General features: G+C 33.7%; 1 protein-coding gene across 5 annotated transcripts in view; it reads right to left on the bottom strand.

Moving 5' to 3' along the window:
- The window catches only part of Lrch (Leucine-rich-repeats and calponin homology domain protein), a 454,905-nt gene that overhangs the window by 238,757 nt on the left and 193,169 nt on the right, over positions 1 to 22,979 (bottom strand). For all 5 annotated transcript variants that reach the window (XM_090411096.1, XM_090411095.1, XM_090411098.1 and 2 more), the window contains exons 8-9: positions 18,101 to 18,322; positions 13,604 to 13,734 (exon numbers count right to left, since the gene is read on the bottom strand). In XM_090411096.1, coding sequence (XP_090267222.1) covers positions 13,604 to 13,734; positions 18,101 to 18,322 — 353 coding nt within the window. The remainder of the gene's footprint in view (positions 1 to 13,603; positions 13,735 to 18,100; positions 18,323 to 22,979) is intronic.

The raw sequence follows: 22,979 nt of genomic DNA, 5'->3' as shown, positions 1-22,979 counted from the left end.
GAAGCTTAAGACTTCAATGAAAGTCAATTGCAATATGTCGAATTCTGTTGTATATAGCCTCTGTACACTTCTTGGAGAACCAAGGCTTAGATAAGGGATATGAAGTTTTTTTGTTTTTTTGTGTGTGTGTGTCCATCTGTCCATATCAATAAGAAGTGGTTCAGATACAGGCAGTACAAATGTTTGGACCAAAAATTGAAAATAATAATCCATCTAAGTGTGGCATAGGTCACACAGATCATCCCACTTGACTTTCTTATAATGCCAGAGAACACAAGTTATTATCTGAGCATTGCTATATAGGAGAATAAATCAAGAAGTATAAACCTCCTGGAGGACAAACAACATTCACTGTATATTTAGAAGAGCTGCTGGTAAGAAAGATCTAGTGGTTAGGATTATCTGGTGGGCATGTGAACAATCTAAGATCACTGGTGATAGCAAATGTCTCATCTCTGCCTACATAATCTGTGTAATTGGAAAAGGAAAGCAGGCTAAAGTTGTGAATATTAAAATTTGCAAGGAAAATGACCTATGATTGGAAAGGAAAAAAAAATAAAACATTTAAAATTTTCAGAATGGCTGGTACGTTTAGGCAGTTTTAGAGACAAATGAATCTGATAGATGAATCCAACAAATGAATGGTAACAAGAAAATTTCAGCCAAAAAAGATTTTTAAGTCAATCTCTGATATGGTATCTCAGAATATACAGAACACAAAAGGCAAAAAGATGCACTAAGCAAATTGTGTTTGAAGGAAGCTCTTTTCATGAAGGAATAAAGTTGCAAACTTGGACATCTTGTAATGTGTCTTAGACATTGAGATGATTTCATGTGGGGAATAATTATTGGAAAGCTTGAAGGCTGCAGAATTAATGACATTGCCAGAGAGTTTGGAATTTCACATAGCATTGTATCCAGGCTCTGGGCAGTGTTTCAAACCAATAGAATGTGCTCCAGACATTCACTAAGAGGTTATCCTCACTACAAAGCATGAAGACAGATTTTTGGTTATAATAGCAAATTGTAATCAATACATCATGGTAGGTCAGCTCCATATAAGCCCAGGTATGCATATAATCACAATAAACTGTAGCAAGACATCTGCGACAAATAGGCCTATTATGTCCAAAGGTCTGTAAAAGTCTGTGTCCCTTTATCCACAGCTTATTGTAGAGCACATTTTCAGTGGTGTTGTATCCATAAAAATTGGACAAGACTCCAATAGGTTAATGTACTCTTTACAGATGAGCTGGTTTAGTCTTACTTCTAATTCTAGACAACATTTGATCTGGCATGAAAATGATACTGCTTACCACTGCAAGAATGTACTAGAAAGAGACAGATAAGGCCGTACTGGGGTCATGCTGTTGGGAGGCATTACGTTTAATGGATGCACTGAACTACAAATGCTGGAAAAAGGGACTGTGACTGGTGAACGATATTTCAATGAAGTCAACTTCATGCTCAATTGTTCTCTGATGCTATAGGTGAAGAATTCATTTTTATGGATGAATGCTGCCACACATCATACACAAGCAGTGGAGGCAGAGGATAATAATCAAATCTAGTGGCCAGTACACTCCCCCACCCCCCAAATCTCCACCCCATAGAACACATTTGGGATGCAACAGGGAGGTGCAATGCTGATTGAAATTCCCCTCCAGGAAAAAAAAAAAAAAAAAAAAAAAAAAAAAAAAAAAAAAAAGCTTTATCCTCGCTCTGAAGGAGGAGTGGGCCAGTTTAACTCAAGAACTCCTGAATCACTTGGTGCTAAGCTGGTACAATGCGAGAGCTGCATTGCAGATAAAATGTAGTTCATCCTTAGCTTTTGGACACCAGCGTATTTGTGAAGTCAATATGCATGCTTTCTGAGGTTTGCTGTTATCTGTGATTATTTTGAAAGATTGTTAAATGAACTGCTACTTGTTTTTTCTTTCATCTGCAGTATGTCTGTTCAGGAAGAACTGTTTATCCCTATACAGGGACATTTTTTTTTTAATCGCAATCTTCCAAAAGAAGAAGCATAATTAGCAGAAATCTGTTTATTCCTGTGAATAAAAATTAATAATATATTTTGTGGTAAACATGCCTGTCACATTAAATAAAATATTTCCTAATTTTATTAAGAAATATTTTATTTTTGTTCAAGTTTTTTCCCCCTGAGGGTGCTTAAGGGTCAAAGCTGTATAACTGAGAGGAGACCTCCACATGGCCTTTAAAGGAGTGCAGAGAACTAACCAGAGCTTCTGACCTAATGTCCAGTCCTCTCCTTCTCGTGGTGCACCCCGTTAGGTATTTACTTGGATACTGAACAAATGAGGATGGGCTGGCAATTTGGGATTTAGCCAACCAAATTGTATTCTTATTTGCTTACACTACAATATAAAATTATAGTACAATATGACAGAATTTCATGCCGGCTCAGGCGGTGCCCAGTTAAACGGCACCCATTGTTTTCGCCAGGGGAAACAGGGCAAACAGCAAAAAGTCAGCTACTGGAACAAATCCCAAAACACACCCCAACTCAATATCACCAGAATTGAAGATCGGTACTATCAACATAAGAAGTCTGAATGGAACAGAAATGGAGCTAACTGAGGATTGGATCGGATGAGGATTATACCAGATCGACATAATAGGGGTGACTGAAACAAAAAAGACCAAAATTGGTGAGATCTTTCTGAGCAATAAATACAAAATGTTATATTCAGGCAATGACAATCAAGGAAAAGGAGTAGCCATAGTATTCAACACTAAATACGAGGCTAATCTTCTTGAATGGCAGGCAATTTCAAGTAGAGTGATATGGGCAAATATCAATGGAGAAATGGGCAATGAGACTTATTCGTGCCTATGGTCCCACAGAAGGTTCCACTCAAGTAGAAGTGGAGAAAATTTTTGAGGCTTTAGTGAAAGCAATTGACACAATGAAAATGAAAAGTTGGTTCTCGTTGGGGTTCTAAATAACAGAGTAGGAAATGATCAGACATACAAAAATATTTTGGGAAATATTTGGAGAAAAGAGCAAAGCTAATAATAATGGCAAATATCTGTTGGATTTCTACTCAGGCCATGGACTGGTTATTACTAACACAATGTTCCAACATAAAAATGTGCACAAATTCACATGGAGAGAATAGGCAAGGAATAAGAAAAGTCTCATTGACTATGTTATTGTTGACAGTGATGATTTCTCTGGTGCAGGACACTAGAGTGTACAGAGGATTTAAAATTTGAAGTGATCATCATTTAGTCTTGAGCAGAATAAAATCGAATTTCATATTGAAAAAGAAGAACATGTAAGAAATTTTTGAAGCAAATAAAAGTTGAGCAGCTCTCAGATGTGAACTGTAGACTAAAATACACAAACATTATTCAAGAAAAAATGAAAGAGTTTGAGAACAGGAACCAAACCTTGGAGATTCAGTGGCAAGTCATGAAGAAAACATTGATTGATTCAGTCAGAGAGGCATGTGGTAAGGTTGTCTGCAAGGATAGAAAAATAAGAACTCCCTGGTGGACACAGGAAGTTAAAGAGGCAGTGAAGGAAAAGAAGAAAGCATATCAAAAGTTCCTGGCAAATAAGTCAGCTTGTGCTCTTAGAGAATACAGAGACAAATGTAAGAAAGCTAAACACTGTGTAAAACTAGCTAAACAAAAGTCATGGGAAGACTTTGGTAAGAAAGCAGAAAATAAATATCAAGAAAGTGGCAAGATATTCTGGAGGTTGTTGAAAAAGCTCAGAAATAGAAGAAAGTGCTGTAAAAGAAATTAGAGATGATAAAGGTGACATGAAAACTGGAGACAAAGATATCCTTGATGTATGGAGTAATTATTTTAAACATTGCTAAAGTGATGGCACAGTGGTAAAAAACACATGCAATCAGGAATACATCCATACTTCAGGTAGAAAAAGCCATCAAAAGTCTGAAATGTGGAAAGGCAGCTGGAGTAGATGATATTGGATCAGAAAAGTTTTTAAAAAATTTTTTTAATCCTTTTCAGGTGCTGTAAATATTCCATTAAACCTCAAACATGATGTCCTCTCAGCACTTAAGCCTTCACACATGGAAGCAGCGTTCTTTTCTGTTCTAAACATAAATAATGTTTAGATCAGAAAAGAACACTGCTTTTTTAGAGGCTAAGGAGGTTATTAGAAGTTTATTTTGCACTTGGTTAGACTATAATAAATTTAGTTTAATCCTTTATCAAAGTGTAAGCAAACAAAGTTTGCACCTGAAAATATCTTCAGGACTGAGGTAAGGTGGTACATCCCTTAGCAACTCGTAGCAACCGGTCTGGGTAGTGGCCCTTCCCTTAATGCATGGCAGTATACATGTCTGCAAGGAGATGTGCTTTGTTATGGGAGATACTGAGACAAGGAGTGATGAGAGCTTGGTCCACCTTTGTTATAAGTTGCCAAGGGATGTACCACCTTACCTCAGTCTTGAAGATATTTTCAGGTGCAAACTTTGTTTGCTTACACTTTGATAAAGGATTAAACTAAATTTATTATAGTCTAACCAAGTGCAAAATAAACTTCCAACATCTTTCTCTAAATCCAGAGTAATTTAATAAGGTGGTTCACCAGTTGGCAACTCATATAGGTAAATATGACCTCTCCATTGCTTCTGCCTTAGTATCGCCACTCCGGTGAACTACGAGTTGCCAAAGGAGGTTATGCAAGTAATATGTTTGTGCAAGGATAAACTGGCTGTGACACTCAACCCAAGAAGAGAAAGTTGATCTTGAAAAGAAACTTGAACATTATCAAAAGCAAGAAGGGATGAGGTAGCATTTTTCTTGTGGGTAAAAAGGCAGGCTTGAGTTTTTTTTGCCATTGAAATTTACTAAGTTGAGGAGATCAGCATTTAAGTCTTTGGTTTTGAAAGATCTTGAGGCTTCTATCATGAGTACTACATGGTTTATCGAATGAGGAGGAATAAAAATGATGAGCATTGTTGTAAGCAAAGCTATGAATAGGATTTGAAGTTGGAGAAAAGGGTCTGATATATAGGAGGAAGAGCATGGTATCACGTGATAGCACAGAATCCTAGAGCACTCTAGAATTGATGGGGAAATCTGAGGAAGCTATCCACCATGACACAATGAATAACCAATGAGGAAGCTGGCAATCTAAACACAGATTGTAGGAGGAAGGCCATAATATAACATCTTGTTCAGGAGGCCTCAGTGCTAAACACAATCAAAAGTTGAACAAAATTAAACACCAAGTGGATACTGAGAGAAGGAAAGATCATGAAAGAACAAGATGGAAGGATGATCCAAATGTTTGACATGAGATGGTGGACGCTACTAAAGACAAACAGAACTGGAGCTGGGGATTGGGGGGGTCACTATATCTGGCAGTGGATGGAAAGCAGCTAAAGAAGAACTTTAAGTAATACAAAATACAATTTGTGTAAAATGGTATTCTGTATTACTTGAAGTGCCTCTATAAGCTCATAAGTAGCTTTAGTATGAGCTGTACAACTTAATAAGTAGAAGTCTTATGTGCAGTAGTTAGAGCTTCACAGAATAGTTTTACCTTGCCTTCCTAGTAGTAAAGAAAATGTAACAACTGAAAAGAACTTGTGATCATGAATAGTAAATTCTGTGTACTGCAAATTACTAAGGATTTGCAACACCAAATTTGATTAAAATATACATTCAACAATAAAATGCTATTATATGCATCAAGATAAAAATAACAGGAATTACACATTTTAAAATGCACCAAAGAAGAGAAAGGTGATATGAAGTCTTATATAATATAGCAATGGAGACCAAAATTTAATTTTCCAAAAATTTTTGCTACTGTCAAACAGGGTGCATTTTTTTTCTGCCACAAGTAAATCTGTTAATGGCAGGTTACCTCTAATTAAAATAATTTTAATAATTTAGAAATACAAAGCAGTTATACTATTATCACTAATTGTTTACATCAAACCATCTTTATTACACTGCTTACAAACCCCTTTTCTGTAATTTCAAATTCCAACTATTGATTTACAACTTTTTGGATTATATATTACTCTGATGTCTCATTTATGCCATATAATTATGTTTTGAAGGGTTTTTCTCTTGTGACCACAAAAACCTCATCCAGATCTACTAAAATTAAATAAAGACTGTCACATTCCTAATTTCTTGACTATTTGTTATAAAGCAAAAATTTAGTCCTGACAGTTCCTATGTGGCCTGAATTCAACTTATTCCTTTCTAAGTTTCTCTTCACCAATATTACTTAGCCTATTTTCACATATGCTTGTATAAATTTTATACAGAACATTCAGTATATAATTCCTCTGTAAGTCTGACATTATTTCTCATCCTACAGGTGAGTGAGCATTACTTCAATCTGTATTCAACCTCCTGACCAGGTCCTCTGAATAATAGTACAGCAACTGCAAAAATAGTTTGTAGTAGTGAACATTTTGATATAGTGAATTTCTTTAAACATATCTATGGAGAACTGGTTGAGAATTTTGAATAGTTTGTTGTATTTAGTGAATTTGTTATAGTGAGAATCAAATGTATTTCAGGTCAAATATCCTCCAGCTACCCTTCCATATGTCTGACATATTTCTAGCTCAAATAATGAAATGTACAAATGACCGTATTCCACCCAGTTGTGTGCGTATACATCTTATTCCTTTTTACAACAGTCGTTCCTCCATTTCAAAGCATTTGCAGTAGTCTCCAGAACATTTTGCTGCCACTGCCATCATGATCTTGGTCTTCTAAATTCCTTCTATGATTTTTGTTTGGTAGCTTTCACACAACTTTTTTATATTTTTCTCTGTATTCTCTGAAAATACATGTTGACTTACTTGCAAGGAATAGTTGATATATCTCTTTTCAGCATTGCATCTTGTGTCTGCCATGATATTCTGAGTATACTTAGATTACATATAAGTTGCAAATGAATTAAAATTGAAGGATAAAGAAAGACAGGTTGACAGGGTTGTACACTATCTCAGCTGTTATTCATAATCTATATGAGGAACATCATTAAGGAAAGTGATATTAAACCTGGTATTTAAACAGATATATTTAAGTAAAAAGCTTTGTCAATTTGTTACAAATTAAACTTGCCAAGAAATTATATTTTTATTTAATCCTTTATCCAAGTGTAGCAAATAAAGTTTGTGTGTGAAACATCTTCGCAAGTAATTTACTCATATATTGATCTGAAAACTTCAATATTCCAAGGCAATTTATGTGAAGTCATCAGCCTCAATATACAAATAGCCTACCCATGGACATACTCCACACACAAACCGTTTGCTTGCACCTGGATAAAAGATAAAACAAAAATATAATTTCTTGTTAAGTTTAAAGAGATATATCTTAAATATCTCTATAGAATAAAGACTCAGCTATACCTTGAAATGCCTTTAGACAAATTAAATATTTGCTATAGCAATGTTATGAAAACCAGCCAAGTAAAACATATCAGATATACTTAACACTGAAGCTATAGAATAGCTTACAGTTTTGCTATTTATGCAAAAATTACAGTGAAATGACAGATTAAATTCAGCAATAAAGGTGGAAAGTGGTGAATAATTTATATTAAAAAATATAAAAAAAATCTAACCAAAATACCAGACTAGCAGTATACAAGACAGTATTCAAAACTAATTTGAACTTACAGATCTGAAATTGAGATGGCATCAATGGCAGAACCATATCAAAAATGAGATCAGAAAATAATGATATTGATGACTGGAATAATAATATTCCAGATTCTAAGTATTCTATCATCTCAATTTTTATTACCTTAGTTTTAAAATTTTTAGAATACAAAGTCATCCAAAATATGTATCAAAATTTACTTTGATTTTCTCTATAATTGGTATTTCTCTAGCTGAGAAATTTAACTCGTTTTAATAAGAGTATAAAAAAAGAGTTGAAAGAGAATTAACTATGAAAAGACCAATCCCAACAGCACTACTAGGTCAAGGTGGAAGACACTCAAACAGAACAAAAATAGAAAAGATAGTACAAGACTTCTACAATGACCTTTTTGCATCAAAATATCCTTTACCTGAGCCAAAACTTGATAATATGTACGATGTACCAGAAGTGCTCCCAGACGAAATAAAATATGCACTCAAAAACATGAAAAACCCAATACAGCTGCAGACATCGATCAGATGAAAATTGAGGATATTCAACAAGGAGGACCACAACTTTATAAAGCTCTAGCCAAGATTTATGTGCTACCTAAAAGAAGCAAAAATGCTGCAAAAATGAACGTCAGAAACAATTCTTCTCTTCAAAAAAGCCAACAGAGACATCAAGAATTACCATCGTATATGTCTGCTATCACATATATATATAAGTTAATGACAAAAATAATATCAAACAGAATCAAACTACCCTTCAAGAAAATAACAGTAAAGAACACGCAGGATTCAAAAAACGATTATTCTACAATAGATCACATACAATGCAAAGAATACCAAATCCCTCTTTTTTCAAATTTGCTTTCTATTTATCAACTTTAAAAAGCCTTCCACACACAAGAAGGTAACGCAGTTTTACAGGCACTACTGGAACAAGGCATCGATCCAGTCTACATCAATCTAATTAAGAAATTAACACTGGTAGCTCTACATAAATAACCTTATTCAATGACCCTATAACTATCACTATAAATCAGGGTGCATAACAAGATGTCATATCACCAAACTTTTTTACATGTCCTCCAGAAAGCACACTGCAAGGAAAATCATAAAAGGTGGCATAAACATTGATGGAGAACTGCTCCAAATATTAATGTTTGCAGGCAATATAATACTCAGCTCAAGATCCTCCAAAATTTGAAACAATGCTTCAAGTGCATGGATGCCTGTAATAAAATAGGACTAAAAATTCACCTTGACAAAACCATATGGATGAGAAACAAATACTGCCAAACCCACACCATCCAACTAAATAATTTGTTGCTAAAGAAAGGTGTGGAATCCTACACACCTTGGTCAAACAATAAACAAGGACAACAATATTTCTGAAGAAATATCAAAAAGAAAAAGAGCTGCAAGGACCTCCCTTAACATATCAAATCCATAATCACAGATCCTAAACTAGATGTCAGAATAAGAGCTAGCATATTCAACAGATGTATCCTCCCGTCTTTAACACCTATGCCTCTAAAACATGGAGCACCACACAAAAATAACTTACCACCCAGCATGCTATGGAAAGAAGAATCTTAGGGATAAGTAAAAAAGACTACATCATAAATACAACTATCAGAAAATTAACCAGAGTAAAAGAAGTAGTCATCATCATATATATCAAGGATTTAGGCCTAGCATGGCCTGTTCCAGCCTTAGAAGTCATCATTGAATCTTTTAAGAGGACGTCCTGGTTTTCTTTTTCCTAATGGCTCGTACTTTAAGGCTTGTTTGGTAGTCTTTCTATTTTCATTCTTTGAACGTGTTCCATCCATTTATGTTTATATTTTTTAATTTTTTCTATTACTGATTCTTGGTTTAATTCTTTCATAATTTCTTCGTTTCTTTTGTGATCAAATAGAGTATACTTTGCAGTTTTTCTCATAAACTTCGTTTCTGCTGTTGTTAATCTTTGTTTGTCTTTTTGTTTTATTGTCCACATTTCACTTCCATACAATAAGACTGTTTGGGCTAACGTATTGTATACTTTAAGTCTGGTTTATTTTTGAACTAGGTTCGGTTTAAATATAGAGTTAATATAAAGTTACTTTTAAATATTTTGCAATTTTTAGGTTTATATCTTTTTCATATGTGATCATACATCCTAGGTAGTTAAATGAATTCACCTGCTCTAAGATCTTATTATCTATTACTATTTTAGTAATTACTGGATCTTGTCCTTTGAAGGCCATAGTTTTTGATTTTTTCTGTTGATATTATTATACCATAATCTTTGGCTATCTCATTTAGATCTAAAATAGCTTTCTGTAAGTTATCTTCAGAATTTGTAATTATTATCTGGTCATCGGCAAAAAGAAGTGTGTTTAAGTTCATAGTAGGAGAAAGTTTAATACCTTGATGGAAATTTTTATTCCATTTAAGTAAATATTAAAAAGAGTTGCTGAGAGGGGACATCCCTGTCGAACCCCTTGGTTTATCTCTTGTATATGATAGCTCATGATTTAATCTTATTTGTATTTGATTATTTTCATATATACTTGTGACAGCTTTTAGGGTACTATTTGGTATTTGTCTTTCATTTAATCTGTTAAATAAAATACTTCTTTTAACTTTGTCAAATGCTTTTTCAAAGTCAATAAATGCAATATGTGTTTCCAAATTGTATTCTCTTCTTTTCTCTATTATTAATTTTAGGCAAAAGGCCAGGTCTATACCTGATCGTCCTTTTCTAAATCCATTCCGTACTTCTAAAATAAAGTTTTCGGAATATTTCATTAGTTTGCTATTTAAAATTCTGCTATATATTTTGTAACAGGAATTTAGTATACTTATACCTCTATAGTTTTTAGGGTCATCTCTACTACCTTTTTTAAAAATAGGAATCACAATTGCTTTTTTCCATTCTATTGGAGGGTTACCAGTTGTATAGATTTTATTTTAAAATAATAGGAGTCTTTCTTTGAATCTTGTTCCTGCATATTTATATACTTCTGAACCTAGCTTATCTTCTCCATGTGATTTCTGTTTCTTGTTTCTTTCAGGCTGATTTCTAATTCTTCTTTAGTTATTTCCTTTTCATTAAATGTTTGCTAGTTGACTTTTTTAAAATATTTATCTGTCCACAATTCTGTGCAGAAATTTAGAAATTCTTCTCATTTCAATTTGATATTTAATTTTGTTTTCTTTGGTATCAGCATTGAAGTGTTTCAAAATCTTATATACATTGGGTCTTATTTTATATAAATCATGTTCTAAATTAGAAATAAATTTGTTCCATGATTCTCTGTCTTTTTCTGACTTCTCTTTTAGCTATGGCTCTTCATATAATTAGTAATTTATGATAGGCTTCTTTTTTCATTTTGATTATTTCTTTGATTGTATTATCCCATATCTTCAGTTTTTTTCTTTTATTGAATTTTTTGCTCTTTCCTAAGCTTTCATTTGCTGCTGCATTTAGTATCGTTTTTATATTAAGCCATTCTACTTCTATTTCTTCATTTTGTTTTATTTTATCTAGATATTGGCTAATTCTTTGTTCATATAGCCATCGTATATTTGTGTCATTTAATAGTCTAGTTTTATAAACAAATGTTTTCAATTTTCTTTATGTTCTTGTTACTTGTCATTTAGATGGTAATCTTAATTTTATAAGCTTTCATTTGCTGCTGCATTTAGTATCGTTTTTATATTAAGCCATTCTACTTCTATTTCTTCATTTTGTTTTATTTTATCTAGATACTGGCTAATTCTTTGTTCATATAGCCATCGTATATTTGTGTCATTTAATAGTCTAGTTTTATAAACTAATGTTTTCAATTTTGTTTATGTTCTTGTTACTTGTCATTTAGATGGTAATCTTAATTTTATTTTAATATTTTAATGAGGAAGTGGTCACTACTTATTTCATATCCTCTGTGAACTCTAACATCTAACGAAAACTTTGATGTCTTTTCATTTAAGATAAAATAATCTAATATTGATTTCCATCCTCTTGCTGCCAAAGTTCATTTATGTATGTCTTTATGTTTATAGAAAGAATTCATTATTTTTAGGTTATTATAAACTACAAAGTCAATCAATTTTTTACCATTCCCGTTTAGAGTATGTTCTCCATATATTCCTATATTATTAATTTCTGTGTTTCCAATTCTTGCATTTAAGTCTCCTGCTAAAATTACATAATCATTTCTATTTATTTTATTATATATATTTTGTAACTGATTATAAAATTCAGTATTATCCTGTTCTCTTCCTTCTTCTGGGGAATATAAACCAATTATTGTTAAATAACCTGTATCTATTTTTATTCTAGCGTCTATTATTCTTTCATTCCATAATTTATAATGTTTTAACTGTTTTGAAAGGGAGTTATGAATCCAAATCATGACTCCTGCTTGTGCTCTTTGGTCTCTGTCAACTCCACTGTATATCACATTAAAATTTTTGGTTCTCATGGTTCCTTTTAATTTCTTTTTTGTTTCAGTGATTACTGCTATTTTAAAATTTCTTTCATTTAATATTTGGTTTCATTCTATTTCTTTATATGCTATCCTGTTACATTCCAGTTTGCTATATGTATTATATTTTGTCATTTCCATTTTCGTTTTACCTTTTCCATAGATTCATTCCGATTACTTTTTTCTGTCAGCTTAAAAGTAGAATTATGTTCTCCATGTCAGGTGACTAGCCTGACGATGGATAGTTCAGTGGTAGGGCTACTACCTTAAGGCTTCTGAACTAGCCTTCTTCCAAATTTAAACCCATAGGAAGAATAGGGTATATTGAAGGGGAAAGAGTAGATTATTGTAGAGGTTTATAGAGGAGACATGGTTATAAGGCCAGAAATGGAAAGACCCCAGGGCCCTCAGTACTGTATAGATTAAGGGTCATAAAATAAAGAGTTAGCTGATAAGGCCTTATAAGAAAGATTAAAGTGAGTGGAAGAAGAGGATAGATCCAGCTAGGAGGACCATGGGAGTGCCACTTCCCTAAAAGAAGTAGTAAAAACCATATATGACAACAAGGCACAGTGGGCAGGTTATATTGCAAGACTCAACGACAACAGGTGGACCTACCATGTCACAAACTGGTATCCAAGATCAACCAAGAGAAAACACGGTAGACTTCCAACTAGATGGGAAGACCTCTAACCAGAGTGATAGGAAACAAGTGGAGAAGAATGGCCAAGATTGCCATTGTTGGAAACTTTGTGACCAGAATTCATGGAGACACCCAGAATGAAACAACAGGTCCATCAAGGTAACTTATTTTAAATGTTTACTGTGACTAAATATTGGCTTAAAAAAAAAAAAAATTACAAAATGTTCGAGAAAATGTTTCAAATTCAGTTGGTAATTAAAATACAACAGAACAAGGATTTTAAAGGCATGATTTCTCGTATTTTCTTCTACTAACAAACTTTATTGAGGGACTGAAATGAAGGGTATGCTCCATAAAACTTAAGCTTGCTAATCAATTTTTAATTTTTGACTATACTATCTTAGATGATATAGTCACTTAAAAAGTAGAAGATGAAATATTAGAAAAACAGCTGTTTGAAACAATTGCTGTAAAATGAAAATCACAGAAAGAACAAGATACGGATGGGTTAATGCAGGTAGGAAATGGAATGGGATGTGTTGTTGCAGTTTCATGTATTGTGACAAACTGTATGCTCTGAAGATGCTGGACATAATACCAGAAAAAATATTAGCAAATAAGTGAAATAAATAGTTATTTTCTTATAACTGTAAATTAATACCATTAAATAAACTGTCATGTCAGCTACTTTCCTATATTCAAAATAGGCTATATAAACTGTGAAAATGATCAGAATTTTCTTTTCCATTAACTTTTCTTGACTATTCAAACAGGACAGCTCACTACCTTCATAATTCAAAGCAGCCAAGCAATATAAATCTGATTTACAAAATAGAAATCTAAATTAATACCTGTTATCTAGAGGTTTTTCCAGTTTTTGATGTTCCCACCGATCTTTATGCATTAAAACAGCATGCTCATCTTGATTAGGGCATTCACGGGGATGAGAATCACCACTGTATCTTCTAGATATGGTTTTTTGCTGGAAGTCGGGATGTTGAAATATTATATTATACAGTAAATTATTCAAATGATATTTCAGCTTTTAAAAATAAATCCTAATATTATCAGAAATGGTACAAAGAATTATCTGAATTAAAATAATTATCTTTATTAAATCCAGATATTTTGAACAGCTGATATACTACTAATATTTGACTTTTTTTTAATGATAATTCCATACATGAGAATGCTGTTCAAATTATAGCATATGAGCATCACAAATAGACAAAGCAGAAGAGAGGTTCTAGAAACCTGTTAATACAGTAGAATCTGGTTAATTGGGCCACTGGTTAAGTGGGGCAGCCAGTTATTTGGGACAAATCAAAATAGAGAAAATTGTCAGTTTTCTTTGCTTATTTGAGACAAGAGATTGCAGCACTTTAGATTATTCCTCTGACATAATCACTTGTAAATGATGAGCAGTTTAAGGATTACTGGCAGAATGAGAGTAAAAGTCATACAGTGCTAAACTACAGCTTATGACTAGTCAGCTTCGTTCCACATGTGCTTTAGGTAATGCAGGTAAATGACTCCTCACTCTTCTCACTGACTCAAGCTGTTATAACATATTCCTTCTAAGGGAGAAGGGTTTCTAACATAGTGTCAATTGCATGCACTTCATGCTAAGCCAATGCCTAATCAGAAAACTGTAGAGATTTTTCAGTGCTCTGTTATTTTTTTTTTTTTTAATTTTTATAAAAATTTTTACCCTTACCAAGATGCCACAAAGATTTGTCACTAGCCAAAAATATTGCCTAACTAGACCAAATCGAAGACCATTTGCCCAACATCAGTCATGTGGCAGAGATATCTGGAGTAACAAAATCTATGATTGCATGCTTGATACAACAAGATCAACTGCAAGAAGAATGGACATGACATGGAAAATGGGGAACATCCCAAAAACAGAAATATGAAGGGAAGGATCCTGACATTGAGGATATCCTAAATCAGTGGTCCTCCATTATAATTAGACAAGGAGTGCAAGTCATTGGTCCAAAGTTAAAAAAAATCAGAGGAGCTAGCTAAGAAGCCGGGATAATGATGCTTTTAAATAGGATTACATTGAAGGACAATAGGTCATTGTTTTTGTTGATACTGACAAGTGGAACTGACATATGTAAATATTTTGCTGTTATAATTAATTTGAATAAATGATTTATTGCTCAATGAAATGTTAGTTTATCTTTTTAACTATTAAAATGAAACTTCCCATAATTGGGGCAGCACTTAATGGGGCCAAAATGTTCTAGTCCCATTAAACTGAATCTACTGTATATCTGAAGACCTGTTGGCTATCATTCAAAAAATACATAAGAGAAAATTTCAAATATACGGTAGAAGTAAAAAATGAAGAGTAAGAACAATTTCTTGGGTGAATTTGGAATGAAACTGAAGGAGTAGTGAACATTTTCTGAGAAGGAAGAAATTAACAATGCTAATTCTTATGAACACAACTATGGCAACAGCTGTTGAAATTAAACCTCTATGCAAAAGAATTGATGAGTACTGTCATTAGTGAACCTGAACTGACTGCTCTCTTCTATAATGAAGAGAAATATGTTTTGGGAGACCTTAAATACACCCACTCTAGTATTCAGTACTTTGAAAGATTTACTATTTGTAAAGAGTTAACAGCTATTAAGAGATAAAATAATGCCCTCATGTTGTTAAATAATTTTCAACTGCCAATTCTATTGCAATGAGAAATGATACAGTAATTATCATTTAACTTGCATATAATGTTTAAGGAAATTAACAACATAGGTGGTATAATAACTAAAAATCAAGAGTATATTCAGGGTGTGAGGTGCACACCCATAGAATATCACTGATATTATATTTTTGCATTTATTCATATTAAAGACTCCCCTAATTGTTTCCTGGCTTTGTGTGATTCCTAAAAGTAAACACAATATACTAATGTTTCATGAAGAGGACACTTTGACGTGTAAACATTGCATCACACTAATAGTTCAGGTGTGAGGTCACAAATACCGACGCCTTTGAGCAGACATACAGATGGCACAGTGGGTCAAAATCTTAGTGTTCCAGTGGTTTTAAACCACTCAGAAGGCAAGGTGTGCACTGAGACAATAGCACCCAGAAATCAGTGGCTGTGATTAGTTATTGTATCAATCAATCCATTGAACATTGTCATGAGTTGCTTTTTTGTTTTCCGAGTTTTATCTGTTTTCCGTGTTTGAAGTGTGAAATGATGTGTTTAGGACACCGACATACACAAGTTTGTAATATATTATTTTCTATAAATAATTTATAACTTTTTTGCCCATATTTACAATGGGAAACAATGTTGACAATCTATTGAATGTCCTGTTTTCTGTCAGAGCTTTTGTGTTGTATGATTATAGTTGAAGGAGGATGGGACTTGTGTATAAATAAGTAAAATGAGTTATTTCAGCCTTTCTTTATTTCCATTCAGAAAAATAATTTCACAAGTGATTACTTTTCCAATTTCTGTGGATATTATATGACTGTATTTAAAAATTTTATCAAAATTAAAATTATCTGTGTCTCACTATAGTATTTGCCAATGATAATCTAATCTCACCACGACACAAACCCTTTGTGCTTCTCACAAATGGCACGTGTGAAGCATAACTATTGTTCATTTGACCTTTACGCTTTCCATATTTAAAATTATATTAATTGATAACGTATTCAAAGTTATCGTACAATTAATTGAATTGGACCAATTAAGATGAGCACTGATGCCTTATGCACTCTTAAAACTTTCATGCATCAATAAAAATGTAATCATACGGTCAAAACTGATGTGAATTTTGTAGTGGAGGTTGCATAGAAGTACCACACGACAGGACACCCAACCTAAATGGGCACGTGATGCCAGTGCTAAAAATACAATTATTTCTAATAGTTCGCCAACGTTAAATTGGCATCTTCAAGGGATAATACACATGTATCAACATGTGCATGCAGGCACTATTTCAATAACTGACCAAAACCAGGAAATATTAAAGGGAGGATTATAGTCTTAAAATTATTTAACCTATTGCCTTTGAATGAGAATTCTTGGGGATTGGTCTGATTATCTCCAGATGAGTTTCTCCATATGAGAGGCAGTTTGATGCAACCACATTTGTTCAGGTTAGGAGCGTTCACAACAGAAGCAAATTCAAGGAAAAGCCTCTCAAATGTAAATTTGCTTCAACAAAGAGTAAGGTGGCTTTTTCCCAGTTGATCCTGTGGCAGGTATCCAAGTGCATAGTCTGCTAAACCTGAGTAGACATAGTGGTGAAAAACAGATGTAGTCTTTGGGTTCTGATATCACAATATTGGCTGTCCTGCCTGTTTGGCCATAGTAACAAAGGTTGCAACTGTGGTGTACCCGGTAGACCCCACAGTTGCAACCAATTTACTTCAAGGTAAATCTAGAAGCTGCGGCTGGTCCTTAGGAGAGCAGATAAAGAATACTAAACTTTCTATGTGATAAGATGCCCCATATATCTGAGGGTATCTTTTCAGAAGTGCTTCAGATAAATGGAATAGTGATGGATTTGTTATAATCCTTGTTTGGATGGAGAGGAGGTTAGTATTTTGTATCTGGATGGAGTTGGAGGTGATAGCTATTGGCTAAAAAGGTGTTTTGTATGCGGTTGAATTTAGTAGTGAGTGCAGTGTTATCAGAGCAAATTAATTTTTCTTTGTTCATTTCAATAAATTGAGACTACAACCGTGTTAAGAACAGTTACTTGAATTTCTCAACATTTCAACGCACACAAAGACAGGCTGCATTACGTTTCAAACAGTATGCTAAAAGTATTTTCTATGCATGTAGGCCTACATTATTCAACTTTATTTATTTTTATCATATGAAGCTTGATTCTCAATCAATAGTTCGCAAGCCATATTGAAATTTTTATATTTTCTGGGGACTAGCACCAGTGGGCTGCAGGTCACACTTTAGAAAGCTCTTGCAAAAAGAGCAAAATTTCACACAGTGTAATCTAAAAATGTTTTAACCTTGAATTCCACATAAGCTAAAGGCTTGTGGAGATCAAGATTTTTATTCTATCATGACATTAATTAGTAAGTGATTATGTAATTCATTGTATTAATTAAATTCACTAATGTGAATTTAATGAATATAAAATAAGAAATAAAAATAAGGAATACTCCTTATAAAGAAATCATTAAATAAGAGAAAATATCTCCTTAGGTTATATATAATCTTCAAGGGATGCATAAAAAATAAGGAATTAAGAAATATAAATTACATAAAATACAGCACATATTTCTGCTTTTGCAAACATCATAGTAATTTACTTGCTAAACTGATTTTTTTTTTTTAAATCTTAACTCACTTGTGGCCCATTAGGAAGCAAAATCGAAGATCCATTAATATGGTCTACAGATGACTGAAAGGTACTGCAGCAGCTGCTGCTACCACTGCTGCTAGTACTGTAAATAAGAGTTGTATCAGAACTGTTGGAACCACGATCTCTACCTCGCTCTTGCCTCTGATGCTTTATTAACTCTGCTGTCCGAAGAGCCAATTTTTGTGTTTCTTCAAGATCACTATTGAGCTGTTAAATAGAACATTTTATGTTATGCAGCTGGAATATTAAACACTAATTAAACTTTAATTTGTCAAAACAACTTTCTGAAAAAATAGTGTCTCGTATCACAATAGAACTTAACTTTCCAGAATTTTTTCTCTCCATTTTAAATAAATAGATTAATTTAGTGTTAAATGAATATTGATATAAATTATTACATGAATTATATAATCCCTTCATAACACAAATTATGAATGAAACCACTGAGAATTCCATGGAAATTTACCAAACATTTATAGCTCTTCAGTATGCAAAGGGCCCCAATTATGTTATTTGAATTTTTTAGTAGAAATTCAGGTATGTTTTACATATTTAACTTAATATGGCTATAACCTCTTGTTGTAGTTATGTAAGTGAAATGATAAATATTTCATGCATTTGAAGTTCAAGTTTTCACCTAGAACACAAAAGTGTCAAAAGATTCCATTGCATATATACAAAATAGTGTGTATATCACACAATGTGTATGTTAAGGTTCAAGCATTGAGGTCTCCCACCACCCTTAGTAGGGTTCATTCGTTTCTACTGGTAGGTGGCAACTTACTGTTTGAAAACTAGTAAAAAGCTGTCAGGTTTCCAAATTTCAGAACTAATTTTTATCTTAAATGCAATTGAATTTATGTACTTATTACAGTAAAAATTGTAAATACTTAATAAAAAAATATTTAGATTTCATTTGAAGTAACATTTTATAAAATTATTATATGACTAGTAAAACTATCCAATGTTTCTCGGCATTTAATATTAACATGCAGGGTAAACACAATATAGTTTTTAAATAATGGTTCTGCACATATAAAAGAAAACTAGAAATTATTAAATACTCCTATATATATATATATTTCAAAGTCTGCCAGTTAGCCTAGTGGCTGTGCGCTTCACAACCATATGCCTGGGGAAGGAGTGTCCTAGGTTCGATTCTAGTAGGTGACGTGAGGAGCTGAAGGATCTTCCTCAGCCATAGCCAAGTTAGCCGGTCTTGGGAGTGGACAACAGGGTTTTCCCCCCAGTTTATCCTGGGGTTTTTCATCCCGCAAAGCAGGCAAACTGGCCTTGAGAACTCAACACTACGGACATAGGGTACACCGGGGCATAGGACTGACCACCTTATCCTGTGAACGGCTTGAGGTGTGATGACTAATAAACCCTCGACCATGCAAGGTAAAAGAGGGAAAAAGGAAGATGAGATGAGATGAGATATATATTTCACTCTAAGAGCACTGACAGAAGAAAGCTGTAACCTCAATAGACAGATGAATGGTGTGTCTAAAGTGACTGGTCTGGGGGGGGGGGGGTCGAACTCAAGAAAGCACACAATAGGACACTTGTAAAGAATTCGTGTGGCACATCACTGAGATATGGAGTGACCATACAGCACCGATAAAGTTGCTGGTTCTCAAAAATACAAACCTCTTAAAACTGCAAAACATGTGGTCTTCAAGCATTTAAGGAAATGAAGGTCTCTTTTCATAATCTATAGAAAAGAGTATACTTGAAAAGGAATCTGTTACTGAAGGAATGGCCTTGCAACATTACTGTAGCTTTAGTGACAGTATTAGGAAACACTGCTATAATCCATTTTGCACATGAAATATCTTCACAAACAGGCTAATGGCACCTAGAGAGTCGATTTCACCTTAAGGTATCATTGTATATCCCTAGTCATGAAGGGATTCTGTATGCAAACTTAAGGCAGTTTCACTGTCATCAATAGTTTGTATTTGATTAAATGCAAGCACAATCACCAGACAGTTAATTGCAACTTATTAAATGAATAGCAGGTGATAAAAAAACTGACTGGTCCATAAAACACAATTCACTAAAATCACTATTCTGAAAATAATGGTTACTGTTCAATTCACATGAATATCAGGTTTCACACTTCCAGAAAAAACACTTCCCAAACACCTCCTGTAGTCAAAAATTTCCAACAGCATTCGATCAAAGAAGCAACTGCTATAAAATGGGAACTACTTCCAATGTGCAAGAAGTATTTTACCTCTTGCACATTGGAAGTAGTCCCCACTCTTGCACAAGAGAAACAGTAGCATTAGATTTAGAGAAATAAAACTGCAAATTCCAGTTCAAGGTAGATTATACTTGAGAATGATAAGGGAATCACCAAGCCCATTAGAGCTTTTCCATTACTGCATAAGTCAGTCTTCTATGTAAACACCCTAAACTTTTTGTCAACATCTTGGTTGAAATTAACATCTTTCATATAACACAATGGCCAAGTTTTATATATATATATAAAGGAGGAAATGTGAGACAATTCATTGCCAGTAGCTTTTAACAAGAAATGAAACTTGCTAATTCTGTATCAATGGAATTAGCGAGTTTCATACCTTACGGAATATTATTACAGAATTTGGTTGCCATCAAGGCACAAGACAAAAGAGGGTCATGTAGATCATCTGAACAAGCCTTTATATAAATTTAATGCAATGGATTTACTTGGCTATATGACATGATTTAAAAAAAAAAAATTAATGACTATAAGCCAAGAGATACCAAAGTAAAAAAAATACTACCAATTATTTGAGAGCACAATTAATTTTGTTTTCTTAGACAACTTCATTGGGTGCATAACATGAAAAGAGAGGGAGAAAAAATAAACACACACACACTACAAGAAGCAGCTATAAATTAATTGCAAATGTATTGCTGACATTTGAAACAGTTCTGGATGTCAGTATTGTTGAAAACATTCATGCGAGCATGATCTTGTGTACTATATACAGTTTTTCTTAGCAATGGACTGCTAATTTGCTCTCCAGCCATTGTGAGTGAGTGAGAGATTTGAGGATAAAGATATTCATGCCGGCCTGATTGGCCCAGTGGGTAGTGTATCCACTCTCCAGCCAAAAGGCTGCAGGTTCGAATCTTGCCATGGACATGGATGTTTGCAATTATCTGAAAATAATAGTGGTGATGATCAGCAGTAGACAGTGTTGGTGTAGATGATGAAGGTAGTTGTGGTTGGTGGAGACAGAGTTGTAGAGTAGGTGCCTTCCCTCGATGAGTCTCTGGATTCCTTGGAGGTGTCATGTAATAATAAATTTTTCAAAGCTCATAAGAAAAGTTTTTATAATGATTACAATTATTCCTTAAGGGAATACACATAATTTAGTCCACTTCAATGCTACTAAATCTAACTCTGCAAAAATTTCTTCCTGTATTCTTTCTTCTGATCCCAACCTACAGAATAGAGAACTTGCTGCGATGGCCTGTATAGAAAATCATTAAGATCATCATCAAATTCCTGCCATGTACCCTCAAGAGGTGTATAGGATATGATACTACTACAGGAAAAATTTACATCATTACTAACTTCCTATCTACAATATTCCTCCAAATCAGTCTGTTACTTATCAAGTCTCCAACATCATCAGATCTTCTATTTCTATCGTCTAAGGCACATTTACAGTATCAATCCACCTATATCTTGGTCTTCCTCTGGTTCTTTTTCCTGCCAACCTGGCAGAGAACACTTGTTTGGCTAATCTTTCCTTGCCCATTCTGTTTAAGTGACCATACCACCTGAGATTAGCTCAGCTAACGCATTCCTGGATGCTGACAATATCAAGTTCTTTCCTAATATCCTCATTTTTAATATGATATTGTCACTGATGTTCATGCCTCTAATCTTTCTCAGGACTCTCATATCTGCAGTCTCTAGTCTTTGGTCAAGTGTTTTACTTCTGACCCAGCTCTCAGATCCATAAGTTAAAACTAGTTTGAACACTGTCTTGTATACAGTTAATTTAGTGTTCCGACTAATTTCTCTCTTATTCCATATGAATTTATTCAATTGATTTCCTACCATACCAGCTTTGTTGATTCTGTTGTCTATTTCCATATTTAATTTACCATTTTCACTAAAAATTGTGCCTAAGTAGCTGAAATGTTTTACTTGTTCCACAGGTTCTCCGTTCAGAACGCAGTTGACATTTTCAACGATTCTGCCTATTTTCATTGTCTTTGTCTTTTTAATGCTGACCTTCATACCATATCTATTACAACAGTTATTCAATTTAGTCAGGGAATCTTGCAGCGGATTTATTTAGAAGTATAACATTGTCCGCATAAAACAAAGAGCTGATGTTAACATCTCCAATTTTGATATCATATTTAATACCACTTTCCTTCATAATGTGATCCATATAGATAATGAATAACAGAGGGAATAATGTACATCCTTGTCTCACTCCAGATTTAACATTAAACCATCTTCCTGTACTTCCTTCAATTCTAACTACAGAATTACAACTCAAATACAGACTAAGTATTGCTTGATATAATGTCCCATTGTACCTATATAACTGTAGCGTACTGAATAGCTTCTCTCTTGGCACCTTGTCATATGCCTTTCCCAGATTGAGAAAACTTAAATACAGATCTCTGTTATATTCCCATGATTTCTCCACTATTTGTCGTAAAGTGAAGATCTGATCCTGACAGCCTCTATTTGGCCTGAATCCAGCTTGTTCTTCACCAAGCTTTTCTTCCACAATTCTTCTCAACTGTTTCTCAAGTATACTGGCATAAATCTTATCAGGAACACAGAGGGGATTCTCACATTCATTTCCCTCCCTTTTTATATATAGATACTATGAGAGCT

This window comes from Typopeltis vanoorti, chromosome 21 (assembly GCF_054136105.1).
Source record: "Typopeltis vanoorti isolate ZY-2024b chromosome 21, IOZ_Tvanoo_1.0, whole genome shotgun sequence".
Classification (NCBI taxonomy): domain Eukaryota; kingdom Metazoa; phylum Arthropoda; class Arachnida; order Uropygi; family Thelyphonidae; genus Typopeltis; species Typopeltis vanoorti.
The sequence above is the reverse complement of the archived record's forward strand: the minus strand, read 5'-3'. Positions and strand labels throughout refer to the sequence as shown.